Source organism: Peromyscus californicus, unplaced genomic scaffold, assembly GCF_007827085.1.
Source record: "Peromyscus californicus insignis strain IS unplaced genomic scaffold, ASM782708v3 Scaffold_6__1_contigs__length_162567912, whole genome shotgun sequence".
Lineage (NCBI taxonomy): Eukaryota > Metazoa > Chordata > Mammalia > Rodentia > Cricetidae > Peromyscus > Peromyscus californicus.
Window position 1 is genome coordinate 60,313,765 of NW_026294584.1, and position 27,098 is coordinate 60,340,862.

The 27,098-nt window shown below is 45.4% G+C and overlaps 2 protein-coding genes across 2 annotated transcripts; one reads left to right on the forward strand and one right to left on the reverse strand.

Moving 5' to 3' along the window:
- Positions 1-486: 486 nt before the first annotated feature.
- On the forward strand, positions 487-8,714 carry LOC128099344 (GTPase IMAP family member 6-like). The gene is made up of 3 exons (XM_052721223.1): positions 487-734; positions 4,704-4,785; positions 6,218-8,714. Exons 1-3 carry the CDS (start codon positions 534-536, stop codon positions 6,856-6,858), a joined length of 924 nt encoding a protein of 307 aa, XP_052577183.1. The 5' UTR covers positions 487-533; the 3' UTR covers positions 6,859-8,714.
- A 124-nt stretch (positions 8,715-8,838) lies between these two features.
- LOC128099342 (GTPase IMAP family member 4-like) lies at positions 8,839-18,326 on the reverse strand. The gene is made up of 2 exons (XM_052721222.1): positions 18,269-18,326; positions 8,839-13,647 (listed from the first exon to the last, which is right to left on the reverse strand). The coding sequence occupies exons 1-2, from the start codon at positions 18,324-18,326 to the stop codon at positions 12,716-12,718; spliced, it is 990 nt and encodes a 329-aa protein (XP_052577182.1). The 3' UTR covers positions 8,839-12,715.
- Between the last annotated feature and the right edge of the window lie 8,772 nt (positions 18,327-27,098).

Sequence of the window (27,098 nt, forward strand, 5' to 3'; positions counted from 1 at the left end):
ATAGGAAAGATCCTCTGGGGCAAGGGCAGCCCAGTCCCTGGGCCTGAGAATTTAGGGTACAGGTGGGGTTTGCCAGCCTTACACTGTAACAGGGAGGGACTGAGGGAAGCTGGAAGAACCTGGAGGCCAGATCTGCTTTGATATGTTAAATAGGCTCCTCAGCCATTCCAGGCTTGAAACTTAACAGTTCCAAGAAAAGATATTTAAAAGATGGATCGAGGGAGAGAAGGGATGGTGGATGCTTGTCCAGTCCTAAACCTCTGGATCACTCTGGGACGTGAGCTCAGCTCCAAAAGATGGGATTGGGGTTCCTGTCCCTGAGACAAGCTTTCTGGAGATCTGCAGCTTCCTAATTCTCTAAGCCTTGTTTAAATAGTAAACATAACCACCACGCTGTATTCTTTTAAAGTTTTTTTCTAGGCTGTAAGCGGAAGTGTCTGGCGTGTTTCTGCTTACTTCCTGTTTCTCTTTTCACAGTGAGCGGCTCTTTGAAGAGTCATGTTTGAGCTCAGAACATATTGTGCTGATAAAACATGGGTTGGAATATGGATCGGCTGTACAGGCAGGCAGAGTCTGTTGGCTCATATACTATGGAAACTGTTTCCTGGTTTTTCTACTCCATCTATGAAAGATACGGCATCTTGGCCCCGCCAGGAAAGCCAGAAACTTCATGGAAGTGCAGTGTCACAGGGGACAGGAAAGGAAGCCACTCTTGCCTGTCAGCCAGCCCCATGGTAAGTCCCACTGTGTGTGTGTGTGTTTACATGTATGCGTGTGTGGTGTACGTCTTGTATGGATTTGTATATGTTTTACATGTGTGTATATGCTGTTTGTGTATATGTATGTTTCATATATGTGTGCGTTTATTTGTTTAAGGATATGTACTGTTTACGAACACTTGCATTTGTGTATATATGTGTTTACATGCCTGTGTGGTGCGTGTATACTGCTATAGTGTTTGTATTATAGATGTGCATGCAGCTGTGTATCTGTACATGTTGTATGTATATTTGTGTACTCACAGGCATGTATGAGTGACTATGTATGTACATTTCTGTTCATCTGTATACGTGTTTACATGTATGTGTATGAATGGGGTACACTGCATTTTTATGTATTATATGTGTCATGTATGTGTTTACATGTGTGTATGTTTGTGTATATGTATGAGTTGTTTATGTGTATAAATGGCATGTGTGCCATATGTATACATTTATGTTTGTGTGTGTTTACATGTATGCATGGTGAGTGATTGGTGGGTATTATGTTTATATTTTTATTTAAAGTTTTTTCATAGAATATATTTGATTATGTTTTCCCCTTTTTCCTACCTCCTTACCAGTCAAACTTCATGCTCTCTCTCTCTCTCTTAAAAAAATAAAATACAATTTTAAAAGCCTGAAAATCAAAAAACCAATAAGACGAAAAGAAAAAGTCAAAACAAAATGAAACAAATCATAAAGCCCAGAAGACTAACTTTTCACCTGTTAGCCCATGACCAGCAATAGATGATAGGAACCCAGAATGAGCTGTGAGCCCATGGCCGGCAATAGATGATAGGAACCCAGAATGAGCTGTGAGCCCATGGCCGGCAATAGATGATAGGAACCCAGAGTGAACTGTGAGCCCATGGCCGGCAATAGATGATAGGAACCCAGAATGAGCTGTGAGCCCATGGCCGGCAATAGATGATAGGAACCCAGAGTGACCTGTGAGCCCATGGCCGGCAATAGATTATAGGAACCCAGAGTGAACTGTGAGCCCATGGCCGGCAATAGATGATAGGAACCCAGAGTGAACTGTGAGCCCATGGCCGGCAATAGAGAGGAACCCAGAGTGAACTGTGAGCCCATGGCCGGCAATAGAGAGGAACCCAGAGTGAACTGTGAGCCCATGGCCGGCAATAGAGAGGAACCCAGAATGAACTGTGAGCCCATGGCCGGCAATAGAGAGGAACCCAGAGTGAACTGTGAGCCCATGGCCGGCAATAGAGAGGAACCCAGAGTGAACTGTGAGCCCATGGCCGGCAATAGAGAGGAACCCAGAATGAACTGTGAGCCCATGGCCGGCAATAGAGAGGAACCCAGAATGAACTGTGAGCCCATGGCCGGCAATAGAGAGGAACCCAGAATGAACTGGGTGATGTCCTTGGTTGGAGGTTCTTCGTCTCATGTTTGTAAGAGCGTGTATGGCTTCCGGTTTTGAGTTTCTGTGGGATTCCTGTGTGTGCGGACATGTGTGTCTCGACGTCTACGTGTGTTTCTCATGTTTTCTTTAGCTCTTTTTCATCTGTTTGTTTGTTTGCTGGCTTTGCCCCGTTCTCGTTTGTTTTTGTTTTCTCTCTTTTATTTTATTATTATTCTTTACATGTCTGCTTGCTTTCTAAGGAGAGACAGAAAGTGTGTGGAATTTGATGGGAGGAGAGGCAGGGAGGACCTTGGGGAGTTGGGGGAGGGGAACCATAATCAGAATATTTTGGATGAAAAAAATCTATTTTCAATAAAAGAAAAATAAGTGGGGGGGAAGCCCACAGAAAACCCTGGAGTTCGTTTTGTATTATGCATGTATTTCTATGTATGTTGAATGTGGTGTAAACATGTTTGTGTGTTTGTAAACCCGTGTGTGTGGCTGTGTATCCACATTCATATAAATACAAGTGGTGTGACAGAAAGAGCTGTAGCACAGAGCCAGGAGAACTTTGTGTTCTGTGATGACTTTTATGCTTAATGCTTGTTGTTTTCTCAGTGATGGGGACCTGCAGCCAGAGTCTGGCACACTCCCCACAAGCATTCTACCTCTGAGCCATGTCCACCACCCCCAACTGGCCAACGTTCCCCAGGGCACTTTTTTAAATGTCACATTCTTTCTGAGCAATGTAACCAGGGTGATAATGTCTCTCTCAACTGGACTGGAGATAAAAATTCGAAGTGTCCCGTGTGTGTGTGTGTGTGTGTGTGTGTGTGTGTGTGTGTGACTGTCTGAGGCGGGCCAGCAACGCTCAGAGGATGCTGCCTCCTTCCTCTGACAGTGCTGTGGGCATGGTGCTGGGTACCTAACTATTGCCTGGGTGATGCCTGGACTCTGCACGCTCCAGCTTCATCTGCTGGGAACGGTTTCTGTCAATCCACCTGTTCTCCAAAGAAGGAGCGAAGTCAGGGAAGACGCCCCAGAGACTGAGGGGTCTGGAGGCCTCCAGCTCACCAAGGCAATGGCAGCGCTGCTCAAGCCAGGATACCTGACCAGCTCTGAACTCGGCTATCGGCCTGGCCTGCTTCCCCACTCTTCTCGGGAACCACCAGACTTTCTTCAGCTCCATGCATCCACATGTTAGCCCATTAAGCCAGACACTGGCTGAACGTCATAACAGCACATCACAAAGCCATGTCTCCCGTGTTCCCACTGGCTTCTCCCTGGGATTCAGAGAAGATAAGGCAGTCTGCTGGCCGGGTAGCATAGAACATCTAACAGCGCTGTGACAAGTCCAGACTGCACTTGGGGGCCCCACCTCAGAGTCTTCGTCCGGATGTTTAGTCTGGCTGTGAGGGTCCTGAGAAAGTCACAGATCATCCAGTTTTCTTCCCAACCCTGCAGGGAACCTCACTCTAAGAGCAGCACTGCAGGCTCTGGAAGCAGAGGATGGTATTAGCCCAGGAAGCAGGCAGGCATCACTCATCAGAGCAGTCTTTGGGAATTCCTGGCTGGGATGCTGTGGCTCCACTTTGCAAAGAGAACTAGAAGTGGGCCTGTAGCTGTGGACATGCTGTGACATTGGAGGAGCAGGTCTTTTCAGATTTAGACCTCAAACTCCCCCTGAAATGACACTCAGGCCCGGGCAGTGTGAGCATCCTAGGCAGTAACTATGTCTCCATCGCACACCGAGGTGCCCAGTTCTCAGCAGGGTTCTGCCTTGCACTATGAAGATCATCATCCCCATGGCTGTCACCTTCCTTGCACCTGCTGAACACAGCCACTAGCTTTCAGTCATGCCAATTCTCGGTGCTAAAACCGTGATGGTTCTTTCTGAAGCCAAGACTGAAAGCTACACCCTCTGCATAACTTCCTGCCCTGCCTATATAGATCTCATATGGTCTGAGACACCAAATCAAGACCATGCTGTCGCGCTCTCTTCTTCTTGTTCGTCACCCCTCTCCTTCTCCTGACCCCATTCCCCGCCCCAGGCCCTCAACGCACAGCTCTGGACACGGTCTACCCAAACAAATTCAGTGGCTCCTTTCTTATGACAATCTCTTCAACTCATGGTGGAGAACCCAGTGCCTGGGGGTAGGGTTCCTGAAACCTCCAGAGAATGTCTCATACCCTTCTTCCCCACTCCTCATCAAGCACACACACACACACACACACACACACACACACACACACACACACACACACACACACGCGCGGAGTAACTTTCCCTGACAAGAAAGACAAGGCCCCTTAAAACGCAATCAGTACACATGTACAGGCCACAGAGACGGCTCAATGGATAAACGTGCTTGCTGTGAGAACCTAACCCCTGAGTTTGGTTCCCGGGACCCGCAGGGAAGGAGAGAACAGACTCTTGAAAGTTGTCGTCTGACCTCTCCATGTGTACCATGGCATAGACCCACCTGTGCATGCTCATGTTCCCAAGCTTGCTCACACACACACATAACAAAATGAAGTTACTTGCATGTATTTAAATGTATTATTGTTTTCTGCAGGTGGAAGAAGAATGTGGACACAGTCCCCAGAAGAATCCCACAAGGCAGTTGCCCCTGGACTGCGTACAAGGGCCGACAGAAGGTACACAGCTTTCCTAGAGAGATGAATCAGAGAGGTGTAGATGGGACCACTGGTGTGCAAATGACATGAGACCACACTCTGAGTGCTGGGAGGGGCAGGCAAAGGCCCTCATTACATAGATTTACCCACTGTAGCCAAAACAAAGCAATATGGCTCTTCTTTACACCAGGAAAAACTAAGGAAAGGGACCCCTGGCAGGTGGATGGCCATAGGAGGTGAGAAATGCCAGTTCCAAGGAAAAGAGTCTTCGCATTCAAGCTCCTCCCTGAGAAGGACAGGCTGGTCATGTGGACATGATACAAAGACTAGCGTTTTCTCACAGCTCTGAAGCCAGTAGTCCTTGTGAGGGTGATTAGCTGCATATGACGTGTCACATTGATTGACACTACCATGCAAGCAAGCCGAATGTCTCCAGTGGCCATTGGCAGGGACTGGGTTCAGTCTTCTTGGAGATTCGCCTTTGCCACCTAACCAAGGGAGATAAAATTTGGGGATGCTAGAAACCTACCCACCTTTTCTTTCTAGAAGAAATGATTTGTGACTCATTGTATTTTAACACAAATGACTTTTTTCTTTATGAATTTGAAAGGCCTGGACCATCAGAAGAAAGCCCACTTATTTTACCACGTGGGAAATTCACCAACACAGGCTAAGCCTTCTTCACTTCTTACGGGAAGCAAAGTTAGTCATTATTTGAAAAGTCCCCTCTCTGCATCTCATGATGCATTTGGCTTTTAAGTTTGAGCTCTGGCTGCTCAGAAATAGTTATTCTTTAGCCTTAACTGTGCCTTAACTAGGCAGGCAGGAATGGACATCCAACTATCCATGCCTAATTGAAACTTGCGTGAACCCACTCAAATTCTTTCCTATCCCCTTTGGAAAAGCTCAAGAGAGCCGAGATGATTGCAGGTCAGGCTAGGGTACAGGCGTGAGGACGCAAACCAGTGGGTGTTGAGAAGGTTTGAAGGCCGAGCCTAGCTGCCTTTGGCAGGATTCGTGCTCTGTGATCAGAGACCCAACAGTGTCTTCCACGGGGATCACACTTGAAAACTGTCATTTGGCGTTTCATGTGGTTTAGGTCTTAGCACCTGCAGGGCTGGCAGAAGGGCATTTCGTTCCAGTCCCCAGCCCCAGGCATATTTAAAAATCTTGGCATTGGAGTATCCAGTGTTTAGTTGACATGTGGGTCTCCCTTCTCAGCTGGTGGCTCTGATGTCCCTCTTCGTAGAAATGTTCACCTCTGCCTTCCAGGACACAGGCTGAGAATGTAAGCCCAGGGCAGACCTCAGGGACAGATGCTGGCTTTTGTCTCTGCCATCTCCTCATCCTGGGACTGTTTCTCAGATGCGCAGGGCCACGGCCTCTGATAAACAGGGAGGATAGACTCGCGTCCCATTTCCCTCAGATGTTCTGTTTTGTAAAATTCTTCTAGGTCTGAAGGAGAAAGAGCTCACCACGAAGAGATTGCAGCTCCTTCTGGTGGGGAAAACAGGAAGCGGGAAAAGTGCAACCGGAAATAGCATCCTTGGCAGGCAAGTATTTGAGTCCAAAATCAGCGCTACACCAGTAACCAGGATCTTCCAGAAAGGGAGCAGAGACTGGAATGGAAAGGTGTTTGAGGTGATCGACACCCCAGACATTTTGTCACATCAGCACCTGCCTGAGGTAGCAGCTGAGAAGATCTGTGGAGTCTTGGACTCTCCAGGGCCCCATGCAGTGCTCCTGGTGATACAGGTGGGCCAGTACACAGCAAAGGACCAGGAAGCTGCCAGGCGCCTCCAGGAGATCTTTGGAGAAGGGATCCTGGCTTACACCGTCCTGGTGTTCACTCGGGAGGAGGACCTAGACGGGGGATCCTTGGAAGAATATATCCAAAACAACAACAACAAGAGCCTGGATGATCTGGATGTCGCATGTGAGAGGCGACATTGCGGCTTCAACAATAGGGCCCAAGGGACTAAGCAGAAGGCCCAGCTGCAGGACCTCATGGAGAAAATCGAATTGATCCTGTGGGAGAACGAGGGCCGCTGTTACACCACAGAACTTCCAAATGTTCCCAGCAAAACAGTTTAGCTGCAGAGCAGGCTTCTGAGGAGGATCCCTCGAGGAGTCCTGGCTGGAAAGGCTGTCGCAGATCCAGATGGCCTCCGAGAAGACCTGTAGGTATCTGATAGGGAGGGCATCCATGTGGGCCGACCATAAGCAGGGGTATCTTAGTTAGTGTTCTATTGCTGTAAAGAGACACCATGACCATGGCAACTCCTATAAAAGGAAGCATTTAATTAGGACTTGCTTACAGTTTCAGAGGTTTAGTCCATTTTCATCATGGCAGGAAGCGTGGTATGCAGGCAGACATGGTGCTGGAGAATTAGCTGAGAGCTCTACATCCAGATCCTTAGGCAGCAGGAAGAGGGAGACTCTCTCCCATGCTCACTCCTTCGGGGCTGACTCACCCACACCTCAGCCAACAGGGTTGTCTCTATTGTGTTGCTCTGGCGAGATGCAGGGCCTGCCCTCCTGAGTATTATAGCTGGAGGGGCACAGAGGCAGCTCTCTCACTCTTGTTACCTCAGGGACAGCTCTCCCACCTGCCTTAGGTGCTGATGGGTGGAGGGGGGGAAGGGCATCTCTCCCCAGCCCATGCCACCATATGGCAGATGAAGGGTGGGGCCAGGTCTCTCACAGGTTCTCAGGGTTGGCTCATCTGTGCCCTTGTAACAGGATCAGCTCTGCTGTGCTGTCCAGATGACGTGCAGGGCTGGTAAGGGGGTCAGCTCCCTCACCAGCTGGAGGTAGGAGGGGGTAGGTGGAGGACGTCTTTCCCTCATCCCCACCACCTCACCACAGATGAAGGAGGCAGTACCAGCTATGTCCCTCTCACGCTCTCAGGGCTGCTGTTCCGTGCCGTCTACAGGGTCAGCTCTACTGTGCTGCCCAGGTGAGGTGCATGGCCTGTTCTCTTGAGTGCCAACTGGTGAGGAGTCCAGTCAGGTCCCTCACCTGCTGCAGGTGGTGAGGGGTGAAGGGAGGAGGGCATCTTTTCCTCACCCATACCACCACATGGGATGTGAGAAGGGCGTGACCTGCCCTCCCATTACCATGCCCTCAGGGCCATCTCACCCATGGCCCTGCACATGGGGTCAGCTTTATTGTGCTGACCAGGTGAGGTGTAGGACCCTCTCTCCTGAGTGCTTGAGCCGGAGAGTGGAAGGACCAGTTCTCCCTAGAGTTGTGCCCGTGGGGTCAGGGCCAACTCTGTACAGCCCTGTCCTCTCAGCTTTTGGTGGTATAAGGGGCCAGGGACATCAACAGAGACCACCGCTGTGTCAAGCCAGGAACCCAGATGTGGGTCTCAGCAGCAGCCCAGGCCCAGACATCACCTTGGCCATCAAGCCCCTCACCTCAGCCCACTCGCTTCCTCTCTCACCTCTTCAGACATGCCTCTGTCCACAGGACATGAACCATTCTCTCTCTCTCTCTCTCTCTCTCTCTCTCTCTCTCTCTCTCTCTCTCTCTCTCACCACACCATATCTCTGCTCACTCTAATAGTGCCCCTCTGGCTAGTGCTGCAAAGTGCTAGGTGTGCCTGTGTTTTCTCCTTGGAGACTGGGGTGGAGAGCACCAAGCCTGTACATGGGTCTCCTTTTCCTGCTCACTTAGCCATGATGCTGGGCTGGGCCATGCTTCCTCATCACAAAGAGATCCTAACATGCCCAGCCGCCCTGTGGGTGCAGAGGCTCTACTGAAGTCCTATGGCAGGTTGGGTCTAGAAGGTGCTTGGCTGAGTTCCACCTGCCCCGGCCACATACCGAGGGGTCGGAGGCATTGGGGGAGTCCCTCGGTGGGCCCTAAAATGAATATTTTTTAAAAAAGAAGATAAGGGCATTGTTTACTTTGTTGCTCTAATAAAATACAATGAGCAAAAGCTACTTGTGGAAGAGTTTATTTTGGTTTATGGTTCTAGATGGAATGTCCAAAATGGCAAGGGAAGCGTGGTAGGAGCTGACCAGAACAGGAGGCTGATGGATCAATCAAGTAAATGGTGGGTAAGGCTATAAACTCTCAAATGTAGTCAGATTTTTCCTGGGCCACCAGCTCACAAAAAGTGACACTGAAACTTACTATTAATTATGAAGGCTCAGCCTATACCTTAGGCTTGTTCTACTAGCTCTTATCATTTAAATTAACACATTTATATTAGTCTACTTTTTGCCTCATGGCTTTTTATCTCTCTTCCACCTTGCACCTCCTGTTTCCTCTCTGTGTCCTCTGGCATCTCTGCTGTGCCTAGATTCATCTCCCCTTCTTTTCTCTCTCCCGGAAGTCCCGCCTAGCCTCTTCCTGTCTAGCTATTGACCATTTAGCTCTCTATTAAACCAATCAGAAGACACCTTGACAAAGGCACATCTTCACAGTGTACAAAAAGATTACTCCACAACACTCCAATCCTGTCCCCAGTGAGGTCCATCTTTCAGTAAGGCTGCACCTCCCACAATCTCTCCAAACAGCGCCACCAACTGGGAGCCAAGTGCTCAAATACCTGAGCCTATGGGGGACACTTCTCACTCAAACCTCCACAGTATGCAGCAAACTAGACTTAACTGACTTATATAAAGGAAGAAGGAAATTGTGTCACTTGCAGAACCATGGATGGAATTGTAGGTCATCACATTAAGGGAAATAGAGCAGATTCAGAAAAGCAAATATTGCAAGTTTTCTCTCATATATTGAAGCTAAAATGTTTTAAGAGAAATGAAGCAGAAAGGGGTGTATTTGGGAAAAGGAAGGGGAGCAAAAGGTGGGCAAAGAAAAGAGAAGATAGTGTGGGGGTGTGAATATGATCAAAGTGTGTGTGTGTGTGTGTGTGTGTGTGTGTGTGTGTGTGTGTGTGTGTATGAAGATGTCATAAGAAAACTCAACAACCAATATATGGAAAAATAAATGTGTAGAGACAAATTCTGTAGCTTTGTACTATTTAGGTTAAAAGAAAATGAGCATTCTAAAGCTGAAGGTCTGCTCTGTGTTAATAGTGTAAATATCAGACTAGTTTGTATTACTACAGTCCAGACTCTTACTTACCTGGGAGCTCTGGAGGCATCCCCAAAGGAAGGAGATATGCCTTACATCACCACTAATATTCACCATCCAAGATGGTGCTAATGTTAACCAATGCATTCAGGCATGGTAAATAAATTAGGGAGTGTGCTGCTTCATTTTTTGCCAATTTAACACAGGCTGGAGTCATTTGGGAAGAGGGAACCTCAATTGGAGAAAAATTTCTCCATTAGACTGGCCTGTAGCTCAGTCTATAGGATATTTTCTTGATTAATGATGGATATAGGAGGGTCCAGCCCACTCACTGTGGGAGTTACCTCTGTTGTAGAATATTACTTTAACTATGTAAAGGTGTGTTACATTTGTTTATGATGTGGAATATTACTTTAACTAGACAAAAATGTGTTACATTTCTATGCTGCAGTTGTTTAACTATGTAAAGATGGATTGCTAGGCAGGCATTTGATTGGTCTAATAAAAAACTGAATAGCCAATAGCTAGGAAGTAGAGGGATAGGCGGGGCTGGTAGGCAGAGAGAATAAATAGGAGGAAGAATCTAGATTCGAGAAAGAAGAGAAGGAGAGAATGAGGGAGAAAGAGAGGGAGATGTCCAGGGCCAAGCAGCCAGGCAGCCACCAGCCATCCAGACACAGAGTAGGACATACAAAATAAAAGAAAGGTAGAAATTCCAGAGACAAAATGTAGATGAAGAGAAACAGGTTAGATTAAGTTATAAGAGTTAGTGGGACAAGCATAAGGTAAGACCGAGCATTCATAACTATTAATAAGTCTCCATGTCATGATTTGGGAGCTGGTTGGTGGCCCAAAAGAAAGACTGCTACAATCATTCTTAGTTAAGTGGTCCTGGGCTATATTTAAAAAGTTAAGCTAAGCAAGCCATGGACAGCGAGAAAGTAAGCAGCAATCCTCCATGGCCTCTGCATCAGTTCCTTTCTCCAGTTTTCAGGCCTGAGTTCCTGTCCTGGTCTCCCTTCGTGATGGATTGTAACTTTTGAGAGGAAATAAACCCTTTCCTCCTCAAGCAGCTTTCAGCTGTGGTGTTTATCACAGCAAACTGCCTCGGCCCCTACACCCTTTCCACCCCATCACATGAAGTCCCCTGAACCGAGGATGCAGGAGTTGTGTTGTGGGTGTATCAGGTAGGGCTGGGCACATCACGGTGAGTTGTTCTCTGCATCTTGACTAGTAACTCTCTGTAATGGTCACCTGCTGCTGGAAGAAGCTTAGAGAAGCCAATTTCAAGGTAGGAAAGAACCAATTGAGCTGTCACAGGTGACCACCGGGAAATATTGGGACGAAGCACTGGGGATTCCTAGACACTAATAAGTGAGGATAACTCTGAAGAAATGTAGAAAAATAAATAAGGAAATAATTCGTGATACCTCTATATTGAAGGAAACTTATGTACCAGGAAAAGCTCACAAGTCTCAAAAACTTAGGACACAATTTCTACAATAACATAATAAGGATCCAAATGGATTGTGGTGTTTGAACAGTGAAGAATTGAGAATGTGGCCTAAAGATTTCAGAGGAAAGAAGAGGATGAGCCTAGGGGAGTGACTCAGTCAGGACAGTACTTGTCTTGCAAGCTTGAGAACCCAAGTTTGACTCCCAGAATGTGTGTGAAAAGCTGCATGTGGTGTTATGCACTGGTACTCTTGGGGCTAGGGAAGTGGAGGTAACAGCATCCTCAGAGGGCATGGGCCAGTCAGTCCGGCCTAACTGGTCAGCTCCAGGCCAATGAGAAGCACTGTCTAGGGAAGGTGGATGGCAACCCTGAGGATGAGACCCGAGATCATCCTCTACCCCCCACATATGCACATGTACCTGCACACACACACACACACACACACACACACACACACACACACACACACACACACATATATGCACATGCACCCACATGCATAAGAAAACAAAACAGAAGATGAGGAGATACCCTGGCAATAAAGTAAATCTGGCTGAAAAAACACCTTAAACTTTTACCAATAAAACAAAATTCATCTCTGTGCTATAACAGCAGCGCCATCCTCCAAGACAAAACAGATTCCACTTCTGAACAAGTATGAAGCAGCTGAAAAGTTTATTGTCACAATAATAAGCAAATTAGCTGGGTGGGGCAGAAGAGGCACAAGCTAGATGTATTGGGGTACGGGGTGGGGTTGGAGCAGTCAGGTCATTTCCCAAGGAGAGAGCTGACTTCATCAAACTGGTCATAAGGTTGATGAGAGTTTCTAGAGGTACACTCGAACACAGCAAACACTGTAAATTGTCTGTGAAATTGCTAATTTGTGCTCATCCTGGACTACTTGAATTAGGAGATTTGCCTTGTCTTCAAAGGGCAGACAGGGAACAATTTGAGGCTCTTTACGAACATGTAATAAAACAAACTGACATTCACTGAGAACTATACAGCCATCTATTTCTGTCTGAAGATTACCTCATGCAAAGCACTGAACTTCCTAATAAAACATAGAAGACTCTTGTCCAGAAAGTGGGCAGCAACGTATAGAAGCTGCAGGTGAAGACTATTGTCAAGAATCCGGAGAAGGAAGAGTGGGTGCATCTCATAGTCATCTTCTAGGGACTCCTGGGTGGCTTTCTCTGAGGAAGAACACAGGGGTGGCAAGCATTCATACATTCTGCTTTGGAGTTTCACAGATTGAGGATTGGTCAGTTTTTGAATAAGTCAATTGAACATCTACCAACTGTCAAAGGCGACCTATAGTTCATTCCTTAGTCCTGGAAGATGGAAACCAAAGCATTTGGACATTGAGGAGTGAGTCTTGCAGGGCAGAGTTTTGGGGGCAGGGATGCAGAAAATAGGGATAAGGTATAGTCTTGTAGACTAGGTCTAGTCGTCTTGCATAAAATGATTGTAGACAAATTGAGCAATCTCCCATGCTTTCATGATTAATTCAAGTATCTTATTTTGGTGCTCAACTTCCTGCCTAGCATTTTGCTGCCTCTCTGCATAGTGGGCCTCTGCTCTGGCGAATTCCCTCTCCATTTGAGCCTTTCTCCTTTCCCTCTCCAGCTGATCTCTCAGATCTCTAATCTGTTCTTCATACTCATGTATTATCCTTTCTCGCTCTCTCTCGAACTCCTCTCTGTAACGTTCTTGCCTCTCCCGGGTTTGTTTCTGAATCTCTTCCTCAGCGCTTTTGTACATCTTGTTGGTAAAGCATCTTCCATCATTTTCCATCACCATGCGCTGGACCAAGGTCAACAGCTGTGTCCTCTGGTCCTTCTGTTCAGCTCCTGATGCTTTGTTGTTGAACAAACAGTAGCGATCCTCGAACTTATGGATCAGCTCTTTAACGAATTCAGGAGCCGTCTCTAAGTACTCCTGGATATCAGTGTCTTCCAAGTCATCCTTCCTGGTGAGCAAGAGAATCATGAATCTTCTAGCCTTCTTTCCAAACATGTTCAGAATCTTCTGTGTAGCCTTATGGTCTTCCACAGTGTAACGCCCCAATGGGACCACCAGGAGCAGAGCATGAGGCCCTGGGGAGGTCAGGGCAACACACCGAACTATCTCTTTTCTTGTGTCAACATCTGGTACCTCAGTGTCAAAAACACCAGGCGTATCCACGACAACGACCTCTCTCCCATCCCACGTGCTCACCCTTTTCTCACAGACCTTGGTAATGGATTTTGGACAAATGCCAGAATGAAACGCTTTCTCTCCGAGGATGCTATTCCCTGTTGCACTCTTTCCTGCTCCGGTTTTTCCCAGTAAGACAATTCTCAGTTGGGAATTTTCCTGGTCTTGGTTTGCAAACCCTAGAACATGAAAAAAACAAAATTAAGTGCAGACTCGGCCCCCAACAGTTAAGCACATAGAGTCCCACCTTCCAGTGCCTGCTCTCCTGCTGCTCCACTCACAGGGGCTCCCCCTTGCTGTCACCTCTGCCCCCCAGGGTCTGCAAACAGCCTCTGGGTCTAATGACCATCTGGAAGGACTGGACAACAAGGAGCTCCAGCAAGTGCCTCCCTTGGTCTCTCTTCTTCACTGCCTCTGGACAACATTCTTTTGAACTCCTCATTCTGACCCTTTGTGACTCCCAAGCCCCCAGAGGAAAAATAAGAGTTTCAGAAAAGAACTGTGAGCTGCTTCCAACAGCCGCCCCACTAATGGAATCCAGGGCGGCACACAAAGTATGGGTTTGGGCCATCTACAGGGCAGGATGTATTTTTTCTGATTTGTATTTAAAAATGACTTTTTTTTCTTCCAACTGAGAGCCAAGTAGGGGTGACATACAAGCTTTATGATAGTTCCCCATGCTGACCTAGGCCATCTGCATATATGTTACAGTTGTGTAGCTTGGTCTCTTCCCGGACTTCTTTAACAGTGGGAAGAAGGGCTGTCTCCAAATCTTTTACTGGCTTTTGGGACCCTCCTCCTCATACTGGGTCACCTTGCTCAGCCTGAGGAGCTGCTTAGTATTCCTGCTACTTGATATGCCATGTTTTGTTGATATTCAAGGGAGACCTGCCCTTTCTGGATGGAGATGGAAGAGGAGGAGATTTGGGGGTGGGAGCAGCATGGTGGAGAGGGGTTGACTGGGAGGGAGGATGGGGGAAGGCTGTGGTTGAGATGTAAAACAAATAGATGAATAAAAATAAAGACTCAGGAGAAAAAAAAGGACAGTTCCCCATGTTTGGAAACCAGAATCTCAGGATGAAAGAAAGAATATTACTAGAACACTGTCTGAGATGATCTAAGAAAAGATGTGAGGGTCATTCCCATCAGCATTTACTGAGTTGCACAATGTAGTACCACATCTGAAGGGTTCTTGTGAGCATTGATTTCTTGGCCATAGGAAGGAAGAATGGAAAAAGCACCAATCATAGCTCCTGTGCCACAATTAGCCAGTGTTGATACCATGTGATGATGATCCCTGGCTAGATTGCAACACATACCCCAATCCTTCCCATCCCTGAATCCCCTCCTCTTTGGGATGGAGATTTTCAGCTTTTCCCAGTAAAATGTAGCCGGTGGGTCTGGATCTGAGGACACTATGTCACTAGTGACACTATGACACACATAGTGGAGGACACTCTGCTCCCGAGGACCAGGAAGCAAAACTTCCAAGAGCCCTTAAGCAATGTGGCCTGTCTGCTCCTTTGGCTCCACTGTGGCTGCCAGGTGAAGACACCTGGACTAGCTTGTTGGACAGCAGCAGCCATGCGGTGACACATTGTGGACCCTAATAAAAGTGGCCTGAAGATCAGAGGACAGAACAAGCCATGGATTAAACATAGAAGCCAGGCAGTGGTGGCACACACCTTGAATCCTCAGGAGGCAGAGATCCATCTGGATCTCTGTGAGTTCAAAGCCACCCTGGATTGCATGAGATTGATTCAGTCTAGGAAGGAAACAGAGCCAGGCAGTGGTGGCACACACCTTTAATTCCAGCACTTGGGAATCACATGCCTTTAACCCCAGTACTAAGAGTAAACTAATATGGCTGGGCAGAGATATGTATATAAGGTGTGAAGGAACTCGAGCCTTTTGGCTTGGCCTTTCATGACAGAGCTTTTTGGCTTGGTTTTTCATGAGAGTCTTTGAGCTGGGGACCCAGAAGCAAACAGTCAGGCTCCCTTTTGGCTGGAGCTTTTTGGCTTAGGCTTTTGACTAAGTTCTTTCAGCTGAGGCTTTTGCTGCTGAAGACTCAGAAGCAAACAGTCAGAGGATTCGTGGAGTTGGTGAGGTAAGACATGGCTGTGCCTTGTTCCTTTGTCTCTCTGATGTTTCAACATTTACCCTAATATCTGGCTCAAAAGTTTTTTTTATTAATAAGACCTTTTAAAAATAGAGCAACACAGCCAGGCAAGATCCCCACCACCCTGGCCTGCCTAAGAGGTAGATGACTACACCCAAGCTTCTTAGACTGCAGGCTGTGACCCCCATGTGGGGCCACAAAGCTGGACATGTGGAGGAGGAGAAACAGTTAGCAACAGTGAGGGATTCTGAACCCACAACGACTAAAACTGATTTTGAAATCAAAGGTGTAATGAATCTGTAATGTCTCTGACAGCACTTCCCTGTGTTCTATGATGAAACAGCAACCTTGGTTTTGACCAAAACCCACCAATCCTTTGCCTTGCTCATATCATGCAACACCAATGAACACTGCCCAAACATGATGACTCAGATTGAGACTATTGCCACTTTCTAGTATGGACTTAGTGAATGCAGTTCTTACAATTGATTATTGTAAAATTAAAATATCAATTGACCCTGAAAAATGTCTGAGATGTTCTATCCTGCAGTATCAAATATTCAATCAAGACTTATGTATGCAAAACATAACCCAAGCATATCCACCTCACTAGTGTGCAAATATGCTTTTTTTGAAGTTGAAGAAAAACAATACATTCATTAACTTTAATTTTCTTATTTACTTTCTTTGTACATGCCATACACTTCTTCAGTGTTGTCAAGGACTAGTTGTTCAACACAACTTGTACATAGGAATAGTGTGCAATGCAGGTACTCACAACAGTTAACATCTCTATTGCTCACATAACTACGTTTTATGGTGAAAACACTTAAAATCTATGTTCTTATCAACTGTAAAATACAGTATTAAGTATGTTCACTATGTTATGTAACAGGGCTCCAGAATGTGTTCATCCTAGCTAAGTAAAACTCCTCACAATATGAACAGGGCAAATACACTTTAATCTTTCAGAAACGGTAAATTATATGTGTGTGTGTGTGTGTGTGTGTGTGTGTGTGTGTGTGTGTGTGTGTGTATACCAAAAATTTATTTCAAATTTCTTATGTTTGACTTGTAACCTGTTTTATATGCCTATGTACCTAAGGTCACATAAACATTTCTTGAGGAAAAAGCAGCAATGCGGAGAGGGGTGGAGTTTAATAAGCCCTGAAGTACACACATCTGCAAATCTATCAAGACCCTGTCAGGGAACCACTAGTTTGTCAGAGGTGCATGAGTGACATATCTGTGAGCCTATCAGGACTCTGACAGGGAACCAGTAGCTTGTCAGAGGTACATGAGTGACACATCTGTGAGCCTATTGGGATTCTGACAGGGAACCAGTAGCTTGCCACAAGCACATGAGTGAGTACCCAACTTATCAGATGTGGTTCAGACCCCAGGAATACATGATGGACTCACAGCATCTGGAGCCAAAGAAATGGGTGATATTTTATGCTACTGCATTGTAAGGTAGTTTGATAAACCAGCAGAATCTCAACTGGCATAGTGAACATGGTGGACAGAGGAACTGGAGTGCTCAGTGACACACTGATTCATTTGTTGGGGAGATGAGGACCCTGGGAGAAGGGACCCAGATGGGGGATCAATAACCCCACATTGTTCTCTCCTCCTTTAGCACAGGGAGACTTTCTGCTATGTTCACACTGTAGGAAGAAGGAAGTGAGACACTGTGCTTAAGTCAGGCATGGTGGTTCACTCATACCTGGCAGTGGGACTGGTGAGACAAGAGCAGGATGGCTGTCACAAACTGTTGTAGAACATTATTTTAACATATGTTACATTTGTTTATGCTATGGAACATTTGTTTAATGATGCAAAGATGTGTTGCATTCTTTTATGTTGTATTTGTTTAACTCTGTGAAGCTGTGTTACTTTGCCTGTCTAAAACACCTGATGGTCTAATAAAGTGCTGAACAGCCAATAGCAAGGCAGGAAAAAGGACAGGCAGGGCTGGGAGGCAGTGCGAATAAATACAAGGAGAAATCTGGAGGAAAAAAAAGGAAAAAGAACAAGAGAACAATGAGAGGGGGATGCTAGGGCCAGCCACCCAGCCACCCAGCCACCCAGGCAGCCATGGAGTAAAAGTGAAATTAAGATACACAGAAGGAAGAAAAGGAAAAAGCCCAGGGGCAAAATGGAGATGGGATAATTTAAAGTTAAGAAAAGCTAAGCTAAGCTAAGACCAGGCATGTATAAGCCAGAATAAGCCTCTGTGTGTGATTTATTTGGAAGCTGAGTAGCGGCCCCCAAAGAGTAAAGAACAAAAACAGCAGCAGGAGGCTGCAAGCTGGCCTAGGCCACAGTGTGAAAGCCTGTGTCAAAACAAACAAGGGGGGATAGAAAGAGGAAGGGAGGGAGGGCCCTGGTCTGGACCAGTGAGAGGCCATTAGGTTTCTCCTGCTTAGCCTGATGGACATGTCCTACGAAGAGAGCAGGAAGAATCAAGAGACCCCGCAGAGCCAAGAAATATGAGGACAGCAGCCGGAAATACTTTGCTCCTGCTATGTGGGGACTGATGGTCAAGACAGGAGGGATTCCACCCTCCCTGCGGCCTTCTCAGTTCTCCTGCAGCTCAGCCACCCACGCCTCCCCACACCCACACCTATCCCAGCCCTATCCCACCCTCCCAACCCCCGCACCCCAGCTCCTCTCACCATAGCTGGTCCTTGGCTTTCCTGGGACAGACCCCACACCATGGTACCGGGCTGTCATTGACTCCCTGCAGATAAAGAAACAGCATAGCATTTTAGAATCCTGCCTCCTGTAGCCAACACTAAAGTTTTGGTCATAAACTCCAGACTTTCATGTCTCCTGACATCACAAATCATGTCTTAAGTTCCTCATCAAAATGCACAGCTCCTCACAGCTTCTCAGAACAATTTTATTCCATTAAACCCTGGGCGACTGGAGAACTCCAGTGCTAGTCTATTCCCCAGAACCCAGCGAAGGAAAGAGGGCTTTCATGTGCTTTCTAGGAGGAAAATGAAATTCACAGGCCAAAGTTGACAGTGATTGAAGAAATGCAAGTAAATCTCACATACAACTATCAATGCCAAATCCTAACAAAATATTAGCAAGATAGACTCCAGTGGAATTCATAAACATGGTACATTATGACAAAGTGGAGTTTCTGAAAAGTGCCAGGGCTCAAGAAGAGAAAGTTATTATGGTAACACACCAGTCAGGGTTCACATAAGAACTCTGCAGAACATGTGGACTGATGCAAGCTTCCCATATGCTTATCCTTCTGTCTTTGTCTCCCTCTTATTCTTTGAGGCCCCAAGCTAGCAAGTTATTAGTGGGGAAAATCTTTTCTACTAAAACCCAGAAGTTCCCACCTCACTTTCCCTAGGGACTTGAAGAATTAGCCAACTCAAATAGAGGGAACAAGAAATACAGAGACATTTTCACTATCTGTAGGAAAACTGCAGATAAAACATTCTATCCAGCAATCTGTTACTTGTAGGTATATGGATCAGCATATGAAAAGTAGCGCTGAAAAAATGCCTAAATGATTTGCAAATATATTGACATCCTAAAGAAGGTGCAAAGGTTTAGAGTCAATCCTGAGCACAGTAAATTATACAAATACAGTACTCAAATATGAAATTCTCAAAAATGGAACACACATACACATGCAAGAGTGTAGAGAGGTAAAGTGAGAGGATGGTGAGATACCTAGGTATCTCTCCTGACTCTGCCTGCTAAGTGAGAGAAGTAAAAACAGGTTCATCAGGGGCTCTGATCTTGGTGCCTAAGTCCTACCACTCAGTGAAAGATCCCTTACAAGTGGTAAGTCCTGGATATTCTTATCCATATATTCATTTAGCAGAAGTCTGAACGTGTAGCAGCACATTCCATTAACACAGATGTGGGGAAAGCAGAAACTCTCAGACAGCAGATGGGAAAACTGAGCCACGCAGGTCTGTGAAAGGTCATCTCTGCAGTATTTACCCTGGAAACCACAGTATCGAATCTGAGCATGTACCCAAGGACACATTGAGAACAATATAAAGAGAAGTGTGCACACCCTCACTCGTGGGAGTAATAGTTATAAAAGGCAAAGCAAAGATGATCCCATTTGCCATGATTAGGAGACTAGTGGAGTAACTCATATGTTCACTGAGGATGTGCTGTATCCCATGGGATGTCACAGGAAGAATTTGTTCAGGACCAGGAGGTGGGGAAATGACCACCTCACCTCCTCTGTAACTGTGCAGTATTTTCTCTAGTAAAGAGTTATGGTTTGTATATGCATTTTCTAAGTACAACTCTCTGGAGTGCTTCCACACATGTGCACATTTCATGGGAGTATTTTGTCCTCATAAAGGCTCAAGGATAGAGGATCAATTCCCTTCCTAATTTTATAGATAAGGAAACTGTAGATCCAGCATAAACAAACATCTGCCCCAGGTCCCTATACTCACACTATCCAGTGCAGGGACTGAAGGCCAAGACCCTCTGACTCCACCAAACCCCCTCATAACCAGGCCCTGAGCAATCTCTTCCTGGCTCATCCTCAGGCCATAATTCTAAAGGCCAGTGGAGATCACATCAACGTGCCACCAGGAACAGGAAGGGAGAGAACAGCCCTCCCTCTAGGAAGTGGAGCTCTAGACAAGACAACCCTAGGGATGCCAGATGAGGACCACCCATCTCTCAGTGGTTTTGTTTTTTCTGTTTTTCATACTGACAAGCTAAGGTTGGGAGACAGAAACACTCATCTCAAAACTGTCTAAAGTGGTTCTAGGAAGACCCAGAGAACCTGCAGCTAAGAAGTGAACAGAGAAAGTGTTTCAGAAAATTGCAGAGATAGGTCAGGACTAGTCCACTTTTGGGAATTCCTGAAGCCCCGTGAGATGCAGTTCCCTCCACTGGGAAAAGGGACAATGCAACCAACCCATCAGGATGGTTCTGGGACCTCCCAGGGGCAAGTTCTGTAAAGGTCGCTTACAGTGCTGAGTGTGACCCTCACTCAAGACTAAGGCATTTGTTGTGCAATGCCATTCGTACGAAGAAAATTGAGAAAGGGCAGCAGCCCTTGCTCAGTGGCCCAACATTGGCCAGCGTGTGCATGACCCTTTGTTAGACTTGCTAGCACCATGAAAGAAGACCCAGACTGCAGACACAGCAGCTCACAGGCTCAGTCATAATCACAGATACCCTGGGCCTTCAAAATAGCGTGCCCTCTTCCTAGAGCTCACACCCTCCACTCCAGCCCCCACACTTTTATGGTCATGACCTCTTTCCTGAGAAGCACAAGGTGGGCCTCGACTTGGAGTCAGAAACAGGAGTCACTCTTGCCCACCTTGATGTCCCTCTGATAGTCATTGGTGCACTGAGATTTGATATGGGGAGTTGAAGGGAGTTAGGGCACGTTTACAACTGGTGACCTGCCTCCTAGTTCTAAGATCTGCCTCAGGGACAGCAGTGACATTTTAAGGAAAAGTAGTGGGTTTTCAGGCATCAGCATCTAATGCCACCCATCAAGCAAGTCTTTCTTGTTAGTCATGAGATGATGGACCTGATACTAAGCAATCTCAGTATCTTTTCAGGACCTCTCGACTTCATGCACTGAATACCTGGGGTGCACCATGTCCATTACCCCCAGCCCCAATCCCACATGCTCTGTGTCCTCCATCCCACCCAGCTCACCTTCTCCTGCAGGACCGAGGAATCCTCACCCTGTCCTCAAGGAAGCTGACTGCACCACTGCTCCTGCTGCAGCTCTGCAAACCCTGAGTGGAGAAACTAGAGGGGTGGAGCCAGTGCAAAGGTTTCAGTCTGAAGAGCACGGGAAACAGTCCCGCGTTGTGGCTGAAGCTTCACCTTAGCCCTAGATAAATCTCTTCCTCTTGGGCCTGCTGTGATGTAGAGTCACAGGCAGTGCTTGTGTTCAATGGCGATGGCTCTGAAGACCCCAATCAGTGCTCCACATGCAGCGTAGGATACAAAAGGGATAGTACAGATAATGATAAAATAAAAAGATAAATTATTAAATCTGTTTTTAAAAAACAACTTGTTTAAAATGTTTTACATTACTATAAATTTTAGTTTATTGATACAACTTTAAACTTAATTTTGTTACACTATATATATATATTTTTATACTCTGAGGTATTATGTTTATGTAACTTATTTAGATTATAATAGATAATTAAAAATACAGATTAATTAGTCTTCTATGATAGTCAAACCTGTAACATGTTAGTTAAGTTTTCTAGGTATACATAAATATGTTTCAGATAGATAGGTGATCTTCAAACACTTCAAAGCCCTACAAAATATGACATTTAAAATGTTTTAAAAATTTAAACTTTCTAGACAACGAGACATGTCTGCTCCTGACAACACTGATTTACTTCAAAAAAGAAGATGGACATCAAAGACACTTGGTATAGAGTTTATCTTCTTCTTGACAAAAATAGCCATTTGGGCAAGAAACTGTTCTTGCCTAGACTGCTTTAAATATATATAAACTAGATATACAAGATCCAAAGAAAGGTGACCACTAAACTTTACTGGACATAATGGTCCTTCAGGTTCCTACTTTACAAAAAACAAAAAACAAAAAACAAAAAAAACCCAAACTACCAAACATTCTACAAAACACAGAGAAAAGTAACTAAAATACTCTAGGCCTGTGGGCTAAAGATAGATGCCCCAACATTACAAAAAAATATTAGGTGACTGTCCAGGCTGCCAGCTGTCTCTGTCTACTCTCACAAGACTCCCAAAAATTACTTACATCCTTCTGCCATTTCTCAGGTAATATTTTATCCTCTGGGGCCTTTGATGTAATTAAAAACTAAATAGTTATAATTTCCTTAGTTATGATAAGAGATAAGTTAGATATAAAACATTAGACTCAGAAATATAGGAGAGATAGGATATCTTCTTCAATTTTGCCAAATACACACAAACTAAACATTACAAATAAACTAAATGTTGTAACTGTAATTCTTACTTGATAATTGTTTTGTTATCTGTAATTTTACTATGTAAAAGTTAAAACCTTCCTTTTTTAAAAAAAAAGGAAAAATGCTGTGGGATGTTCCGTAAGTTAAATGTGTTCCTCTGGTTGGTTAATAAATAAAACACTGATTGGCAAATAGACAGAAAGTATAGACAGGACAAGGAGAGAAGAGAATTCTGGAAAGTAAAAGACTGAGACAGAGAGACGCTGCCTGCCACCATCCTGACAAGTGAGATAAAAGGTACCAGTAAGCCACCGGCCATGTTTCCACTTATAGACTGATAAAAATGGGTTAATTTAAGATATAAAAACAGCTAACAAAAAGCCTGAGCCATTAGGCCAAACAGTGTAAATAATATAAATGTCTGTGTGTTTATTTTATAAGTAGGCTGTTGGACTGCCAGGGCTTGGTGGGACCTGGAGAGAAAACTCCAGCTACAGGACATTCCATCATCAGCTGCAGGATTGCACGTTACTCCTCTTTGCAGGAGTGTGGTCCTAATCTCCAAACTGAGAGGACGGCTAACAACTGACAGGACTCGGATGAGTGTGCACCAGCCCCAGCCACCCTGGGGGATCACCATTAGCTGAACAGTAGCCTCCTGAAAGGTCATCCTCCATGCACAGGCAGCTCCTCATCCATGACTGGTCGGCATGGAGACATAAAGGCACACCCTTCAGCGCCAATTTGGAATATGGCCAGAGTTCCACCCAAGCTCCCATACTCCAACCTAACTGACCCTCTGGGTCTTCTTGGCACTCACCACAGTCCTGTGTCTTCTGTTTACTTGAGTGTCTTAGAAGCATTGTGCCTAGAAGCCATCCTAAGTACATTTGCACCTACATATCTCAATGTAACGATCTGTGACCTGTGCACTCCTCCTAGGAGCTCCAGAAATTTCTACCTTACCATCTGAGGGCTTCATTTGGGGGAGGGTCCAGTTAGCTTTACTCAGTTTGTGGTACCTGAGGCAGCCTAGGGTGGCCCTAGTGACTATACCGTGCAGTGTAATTATTTTAGTCTTTTGAAAAGCTGGTTCTATTTGTGGGTGATCTAAATTTCTACAAAACAGCTAACTTGTTGTCCTTGTTTATTTATGGTGAGTGTATACCCAGAAGGAGAGCAGCCAGTAGGTTATGTGAATAAGAGGGTACTGTGTGTGACTGTTCCTGGAAAGATAGGAACAAAAGGTTTATTCATTCCAGAAAGAACACCAATGAAAAGCCACAGAAAGAATTCCAACTTATTTAGCTCTTAGTGAACCAGTGAGTTGATTAGGGTCCCTTATAGGAGGACGGGCAAGGGATTACTTACAGGAGTATGAATGACTCAAAGGCACTGAAAAGTCCATCCCAGCATGGAGTGGCTTTCATGATTCATGAAAGCTGCATTCTTGAGGCTCTCTGAAAAGTCTGCCATCAACCCCACAGAAAAGTTTGATCTCTCCAGTGAGTACTGTGGCAAGCAGAACCTTGAGTAGGACCTCTGGAAGTCTTTTAAGTTTCAGAACCTTCCTGTGTCTTGTAATTTTTTTTTTTGTTTGTTTTGTTTTTCACTTCCTAGGTCTTACGAGCTTCCCTCCTCCCTACCTATGGAATATTTCAATTCAGAGAAAATTGTTAGACCACAGAGGTAAAAACCTCTGAAGCAAGACCAGAAGCCAGGCTAAGGGAAAAGGAGAACTCACTGTGGTGCAGCAACTCACTGTTGGGAGAACATTCTCAGGTACCAGAACTACATTAATACCTTCTTGGGACACACTCCCAATGACTTTAAAACCATGAGGGTCTACCTCCCCCACTTTTATTATTAGTTTGCATACACACACACACACACACACACACACACACACACACACACAAACCCCTTAGTTGTTCTTACCCCTCCATTACCCTCCCATCGTGCTCTGTCTCTCAACGAAACCCTTCTACTTCTCTCTTAGTCCCCTCTAGTTTCACATCTTCTGTTATGTGTGATACAGAGTTTGAGTAGAGTTGCTTATGTGAGTATGGCTTATTTCCTGGAGCTTTGGCAACTTAACAGTGGTTATACCACTGAAGAAAATGACACCCTCTTCTCCAGCAACCACTGACTGCCATTAGTTCTTCAGAGAGAGCTGTGGATCAAATGTTGGTGAGCCCAGCCTTGTCAGGTTTTGTGCAGGAATACATAGACACAGTGAATTCATGAGTTCAAAGGCCATATCATGCCCCAAAGACTTTTTTTTTAACCATCCTCTGGCTTTTCTATTCTTTCTGCCTCATTCCATTAGCCTTGGAAGAGGTGATGTAGCTCTCCCATTTAAGGACATTAATTCCATTATTACTCATTAAGGAATCAATGAGTGGACTGTTGCCACTGACAATACAGACTTCTCTGATTGAGGCTGGGATAAACACTGATCTGTGGATATAAACATGAGTATTTAGAAGACAACTTGTCAGCATGATCATTTAGGAAAACAATAGTAGAAAGCTCCCCTCTAAGGCCCATGGCCTTGTCTGCCACAGTTCTTGACCAGGTAAACAGTACCTGGCATGAGTCCCCAGGAGTGGGTCTCCACTCCAAGGAGAAAGTGTTTGGTTACCCTGACAACAGTTGTACCACTTCTGCATCAGAAGGCACACTTGGCCTGCCAGGTCATTATTGAAGATTGCAGGATCCATATTTATCTTTATCTCTTAAATGTACCACTCTGTATTAGCATCATCACACCAAGGACCAAACTTTCAACGAATAAACCTTTGGGAGACATTTAAACCATATCCAAACCACAGAAGCATCTAAATAGGTGCCCAAATTGTATTTCTTTTTGGCTGAATAACCATCATGAACTTTATTTGTAGATGTCCTAACATTTAACTACCTTAGCATTCTTACCTAGCAATGAAAGGTTATTCAGTTAAAGAGTTGGACTGATATTGAGTTATCATCTGTGTGTGTTTGTGTGTGTGTGTGTGTGTGTGTGTGTGTGTGTGTGTGTTTGTGTCTGTCCATGAGTGAGCTTGCCATTGCTGACTCAGAGCACCTGGTGTATTTATTTCATTGTTTTAGTTTCTGCTGGCCTGCATAATGGGATCTCAGCTCAATAGAAAATGATTATCAAGATCTTTTTATGAATAGATACTTTTCTTGATAAGTAATTTGACAGCAGTTTTTCCCATGGTTTGTGAAGAGAAGTCATGAAATGCTTAAGAAACTGAAATAACTCCAACAAAGACACGAAACCAACATAGAGATCTCAGTCAGTATTCTGTGTCGTAACAGCAAACATATAGGAAAGACATTTGTCGACAGTCCATTCTGCTTCAGCCAGAAAAACAAACAAACAAACAACTGGAATAAACACAACCAAGTTCAACTTAATCCTTGAAGAGAGGTGAAAGACCTTGCCAAAATACCCTTTAAGGCAGTGAAGATATTGAAGGAGATCCCCCCCACGCCCGTCACTGCCCATGAGCACACACAGAGGGGGTTTCTTCTTGGACCCCGGATGAGGCACAAACCACAACCAAACACCTATTTAAACAGAGAGATCCTTTACTAAACAGAAAGAAAAGTTAAAGTGGCTGCTTTTCGACTCAGGCAGAAAAACATCAACAAATGACTGTGCAGGTATGGTTTTAAGAGGAAGAAGTGGGGAGGTCTGTGTTAGAATGAGCTAGGACCTGGTGATCAAGGAGATGGAGGACAAGGGAGAGGGGACAGGGATATTTGCTCTGGAGGGGCAAAGGACTGCCTCTGCAGAGAGGGGAGACTGATGAGGCACATAGGAAAGTGGGGGTTTATAAAGGTAAAGGTGTTTAATTTTAATTGGGCATGTTAATTGGGTGAGCCAAAAGGGGCTTTTAATGGATGGACTTTAATACTCTGATAGCTGGACCTTGGTCGTCAGGCTCAGGGGAAGGAAGTGGCCAAATAAGGGAGTAGACCTTGGTGGCTCGCTTTAGGAACGTGATCTAACAGTTTTTAGCAAGGCAGAGGGAATGAAGGAGGAGGGCAAGGCCTGCCAGAGCCACATGCTCGAGTGGGCCGGTGTCCCTTCAGATATTAAAGAAATTACTAAAGATGGAAAGTACCATGCTCATAGGTTGGCAAAATTAATACTGTAAAAACTGCAACATTATTGAAAGGAATCTACAAAAACACAATCCCCATGAAAATTCTAATGACGCCAGGTGGAGGTGACCCACGCCTTTAATCTTTAATCTTGGGAGGCAGAGGCAGGTAGATCTCTGGGTTCAAGGCCAGACTGGTCTACAGAGTGAATTCCAGGACAGCCAGGGCTACACAGAGAAACCCTGTCTTGAAAAACCAACCAACAAAAAATTCTAATGGCATTCTTCACAGAACTAGAGAAAAAGGGAAAAAATCATATGGGAGCAGAAAAGATGATGAAGCCCGAAGATCAAAGCTGGAGACACCACAATCCCTGACTTCAAACCACACTACAGAGCCATAGTAGTGAAAGCAGCACTGTGCCGTCCCCAAAGCAGACGCGTAGACT

Excerpts from the sequence above, each read along its gene's own strand:
- LOC128099344 (XM_052721223.1), top strand. The coding sequence starts at position 534 with ATGGGTTGGAATATGGATCGGCTGTACAGGCAGGCAGAGTCTGTTGGC. Across the intron at positions 735-4,703 it reads GCCTGTCAGCCAGCCCCATG|GTGGAAGAAGAATGTGGACA; the intron begins GTAAGTCCCACT and ends TGTTTTCTGCAG. Across the intron at positions 4,786-6,217 it reads CGTACAAGGGCCGACAGAAG|GTCTGAAGGAGAAAGAGCTC; the intron begins GTACACAGCTTT and ends AAATTCTTCTAG.
- LOC128099342 (XM_052721222.1), bottom strand. The coding sequence starts at position 18,326 with ATGACAGCCCGGTACCATGGTGTGGGGTCTGTCCCAGGAAAGCCAAGG. Across the intron at positions 13,648-18,268 it reads AAAGCCAAGGACCAGCTATG|GGTTTGCAAACCAAGACCAG; the intron begins GTGAGAGGAGCT and ends TTCATGTTCTAG.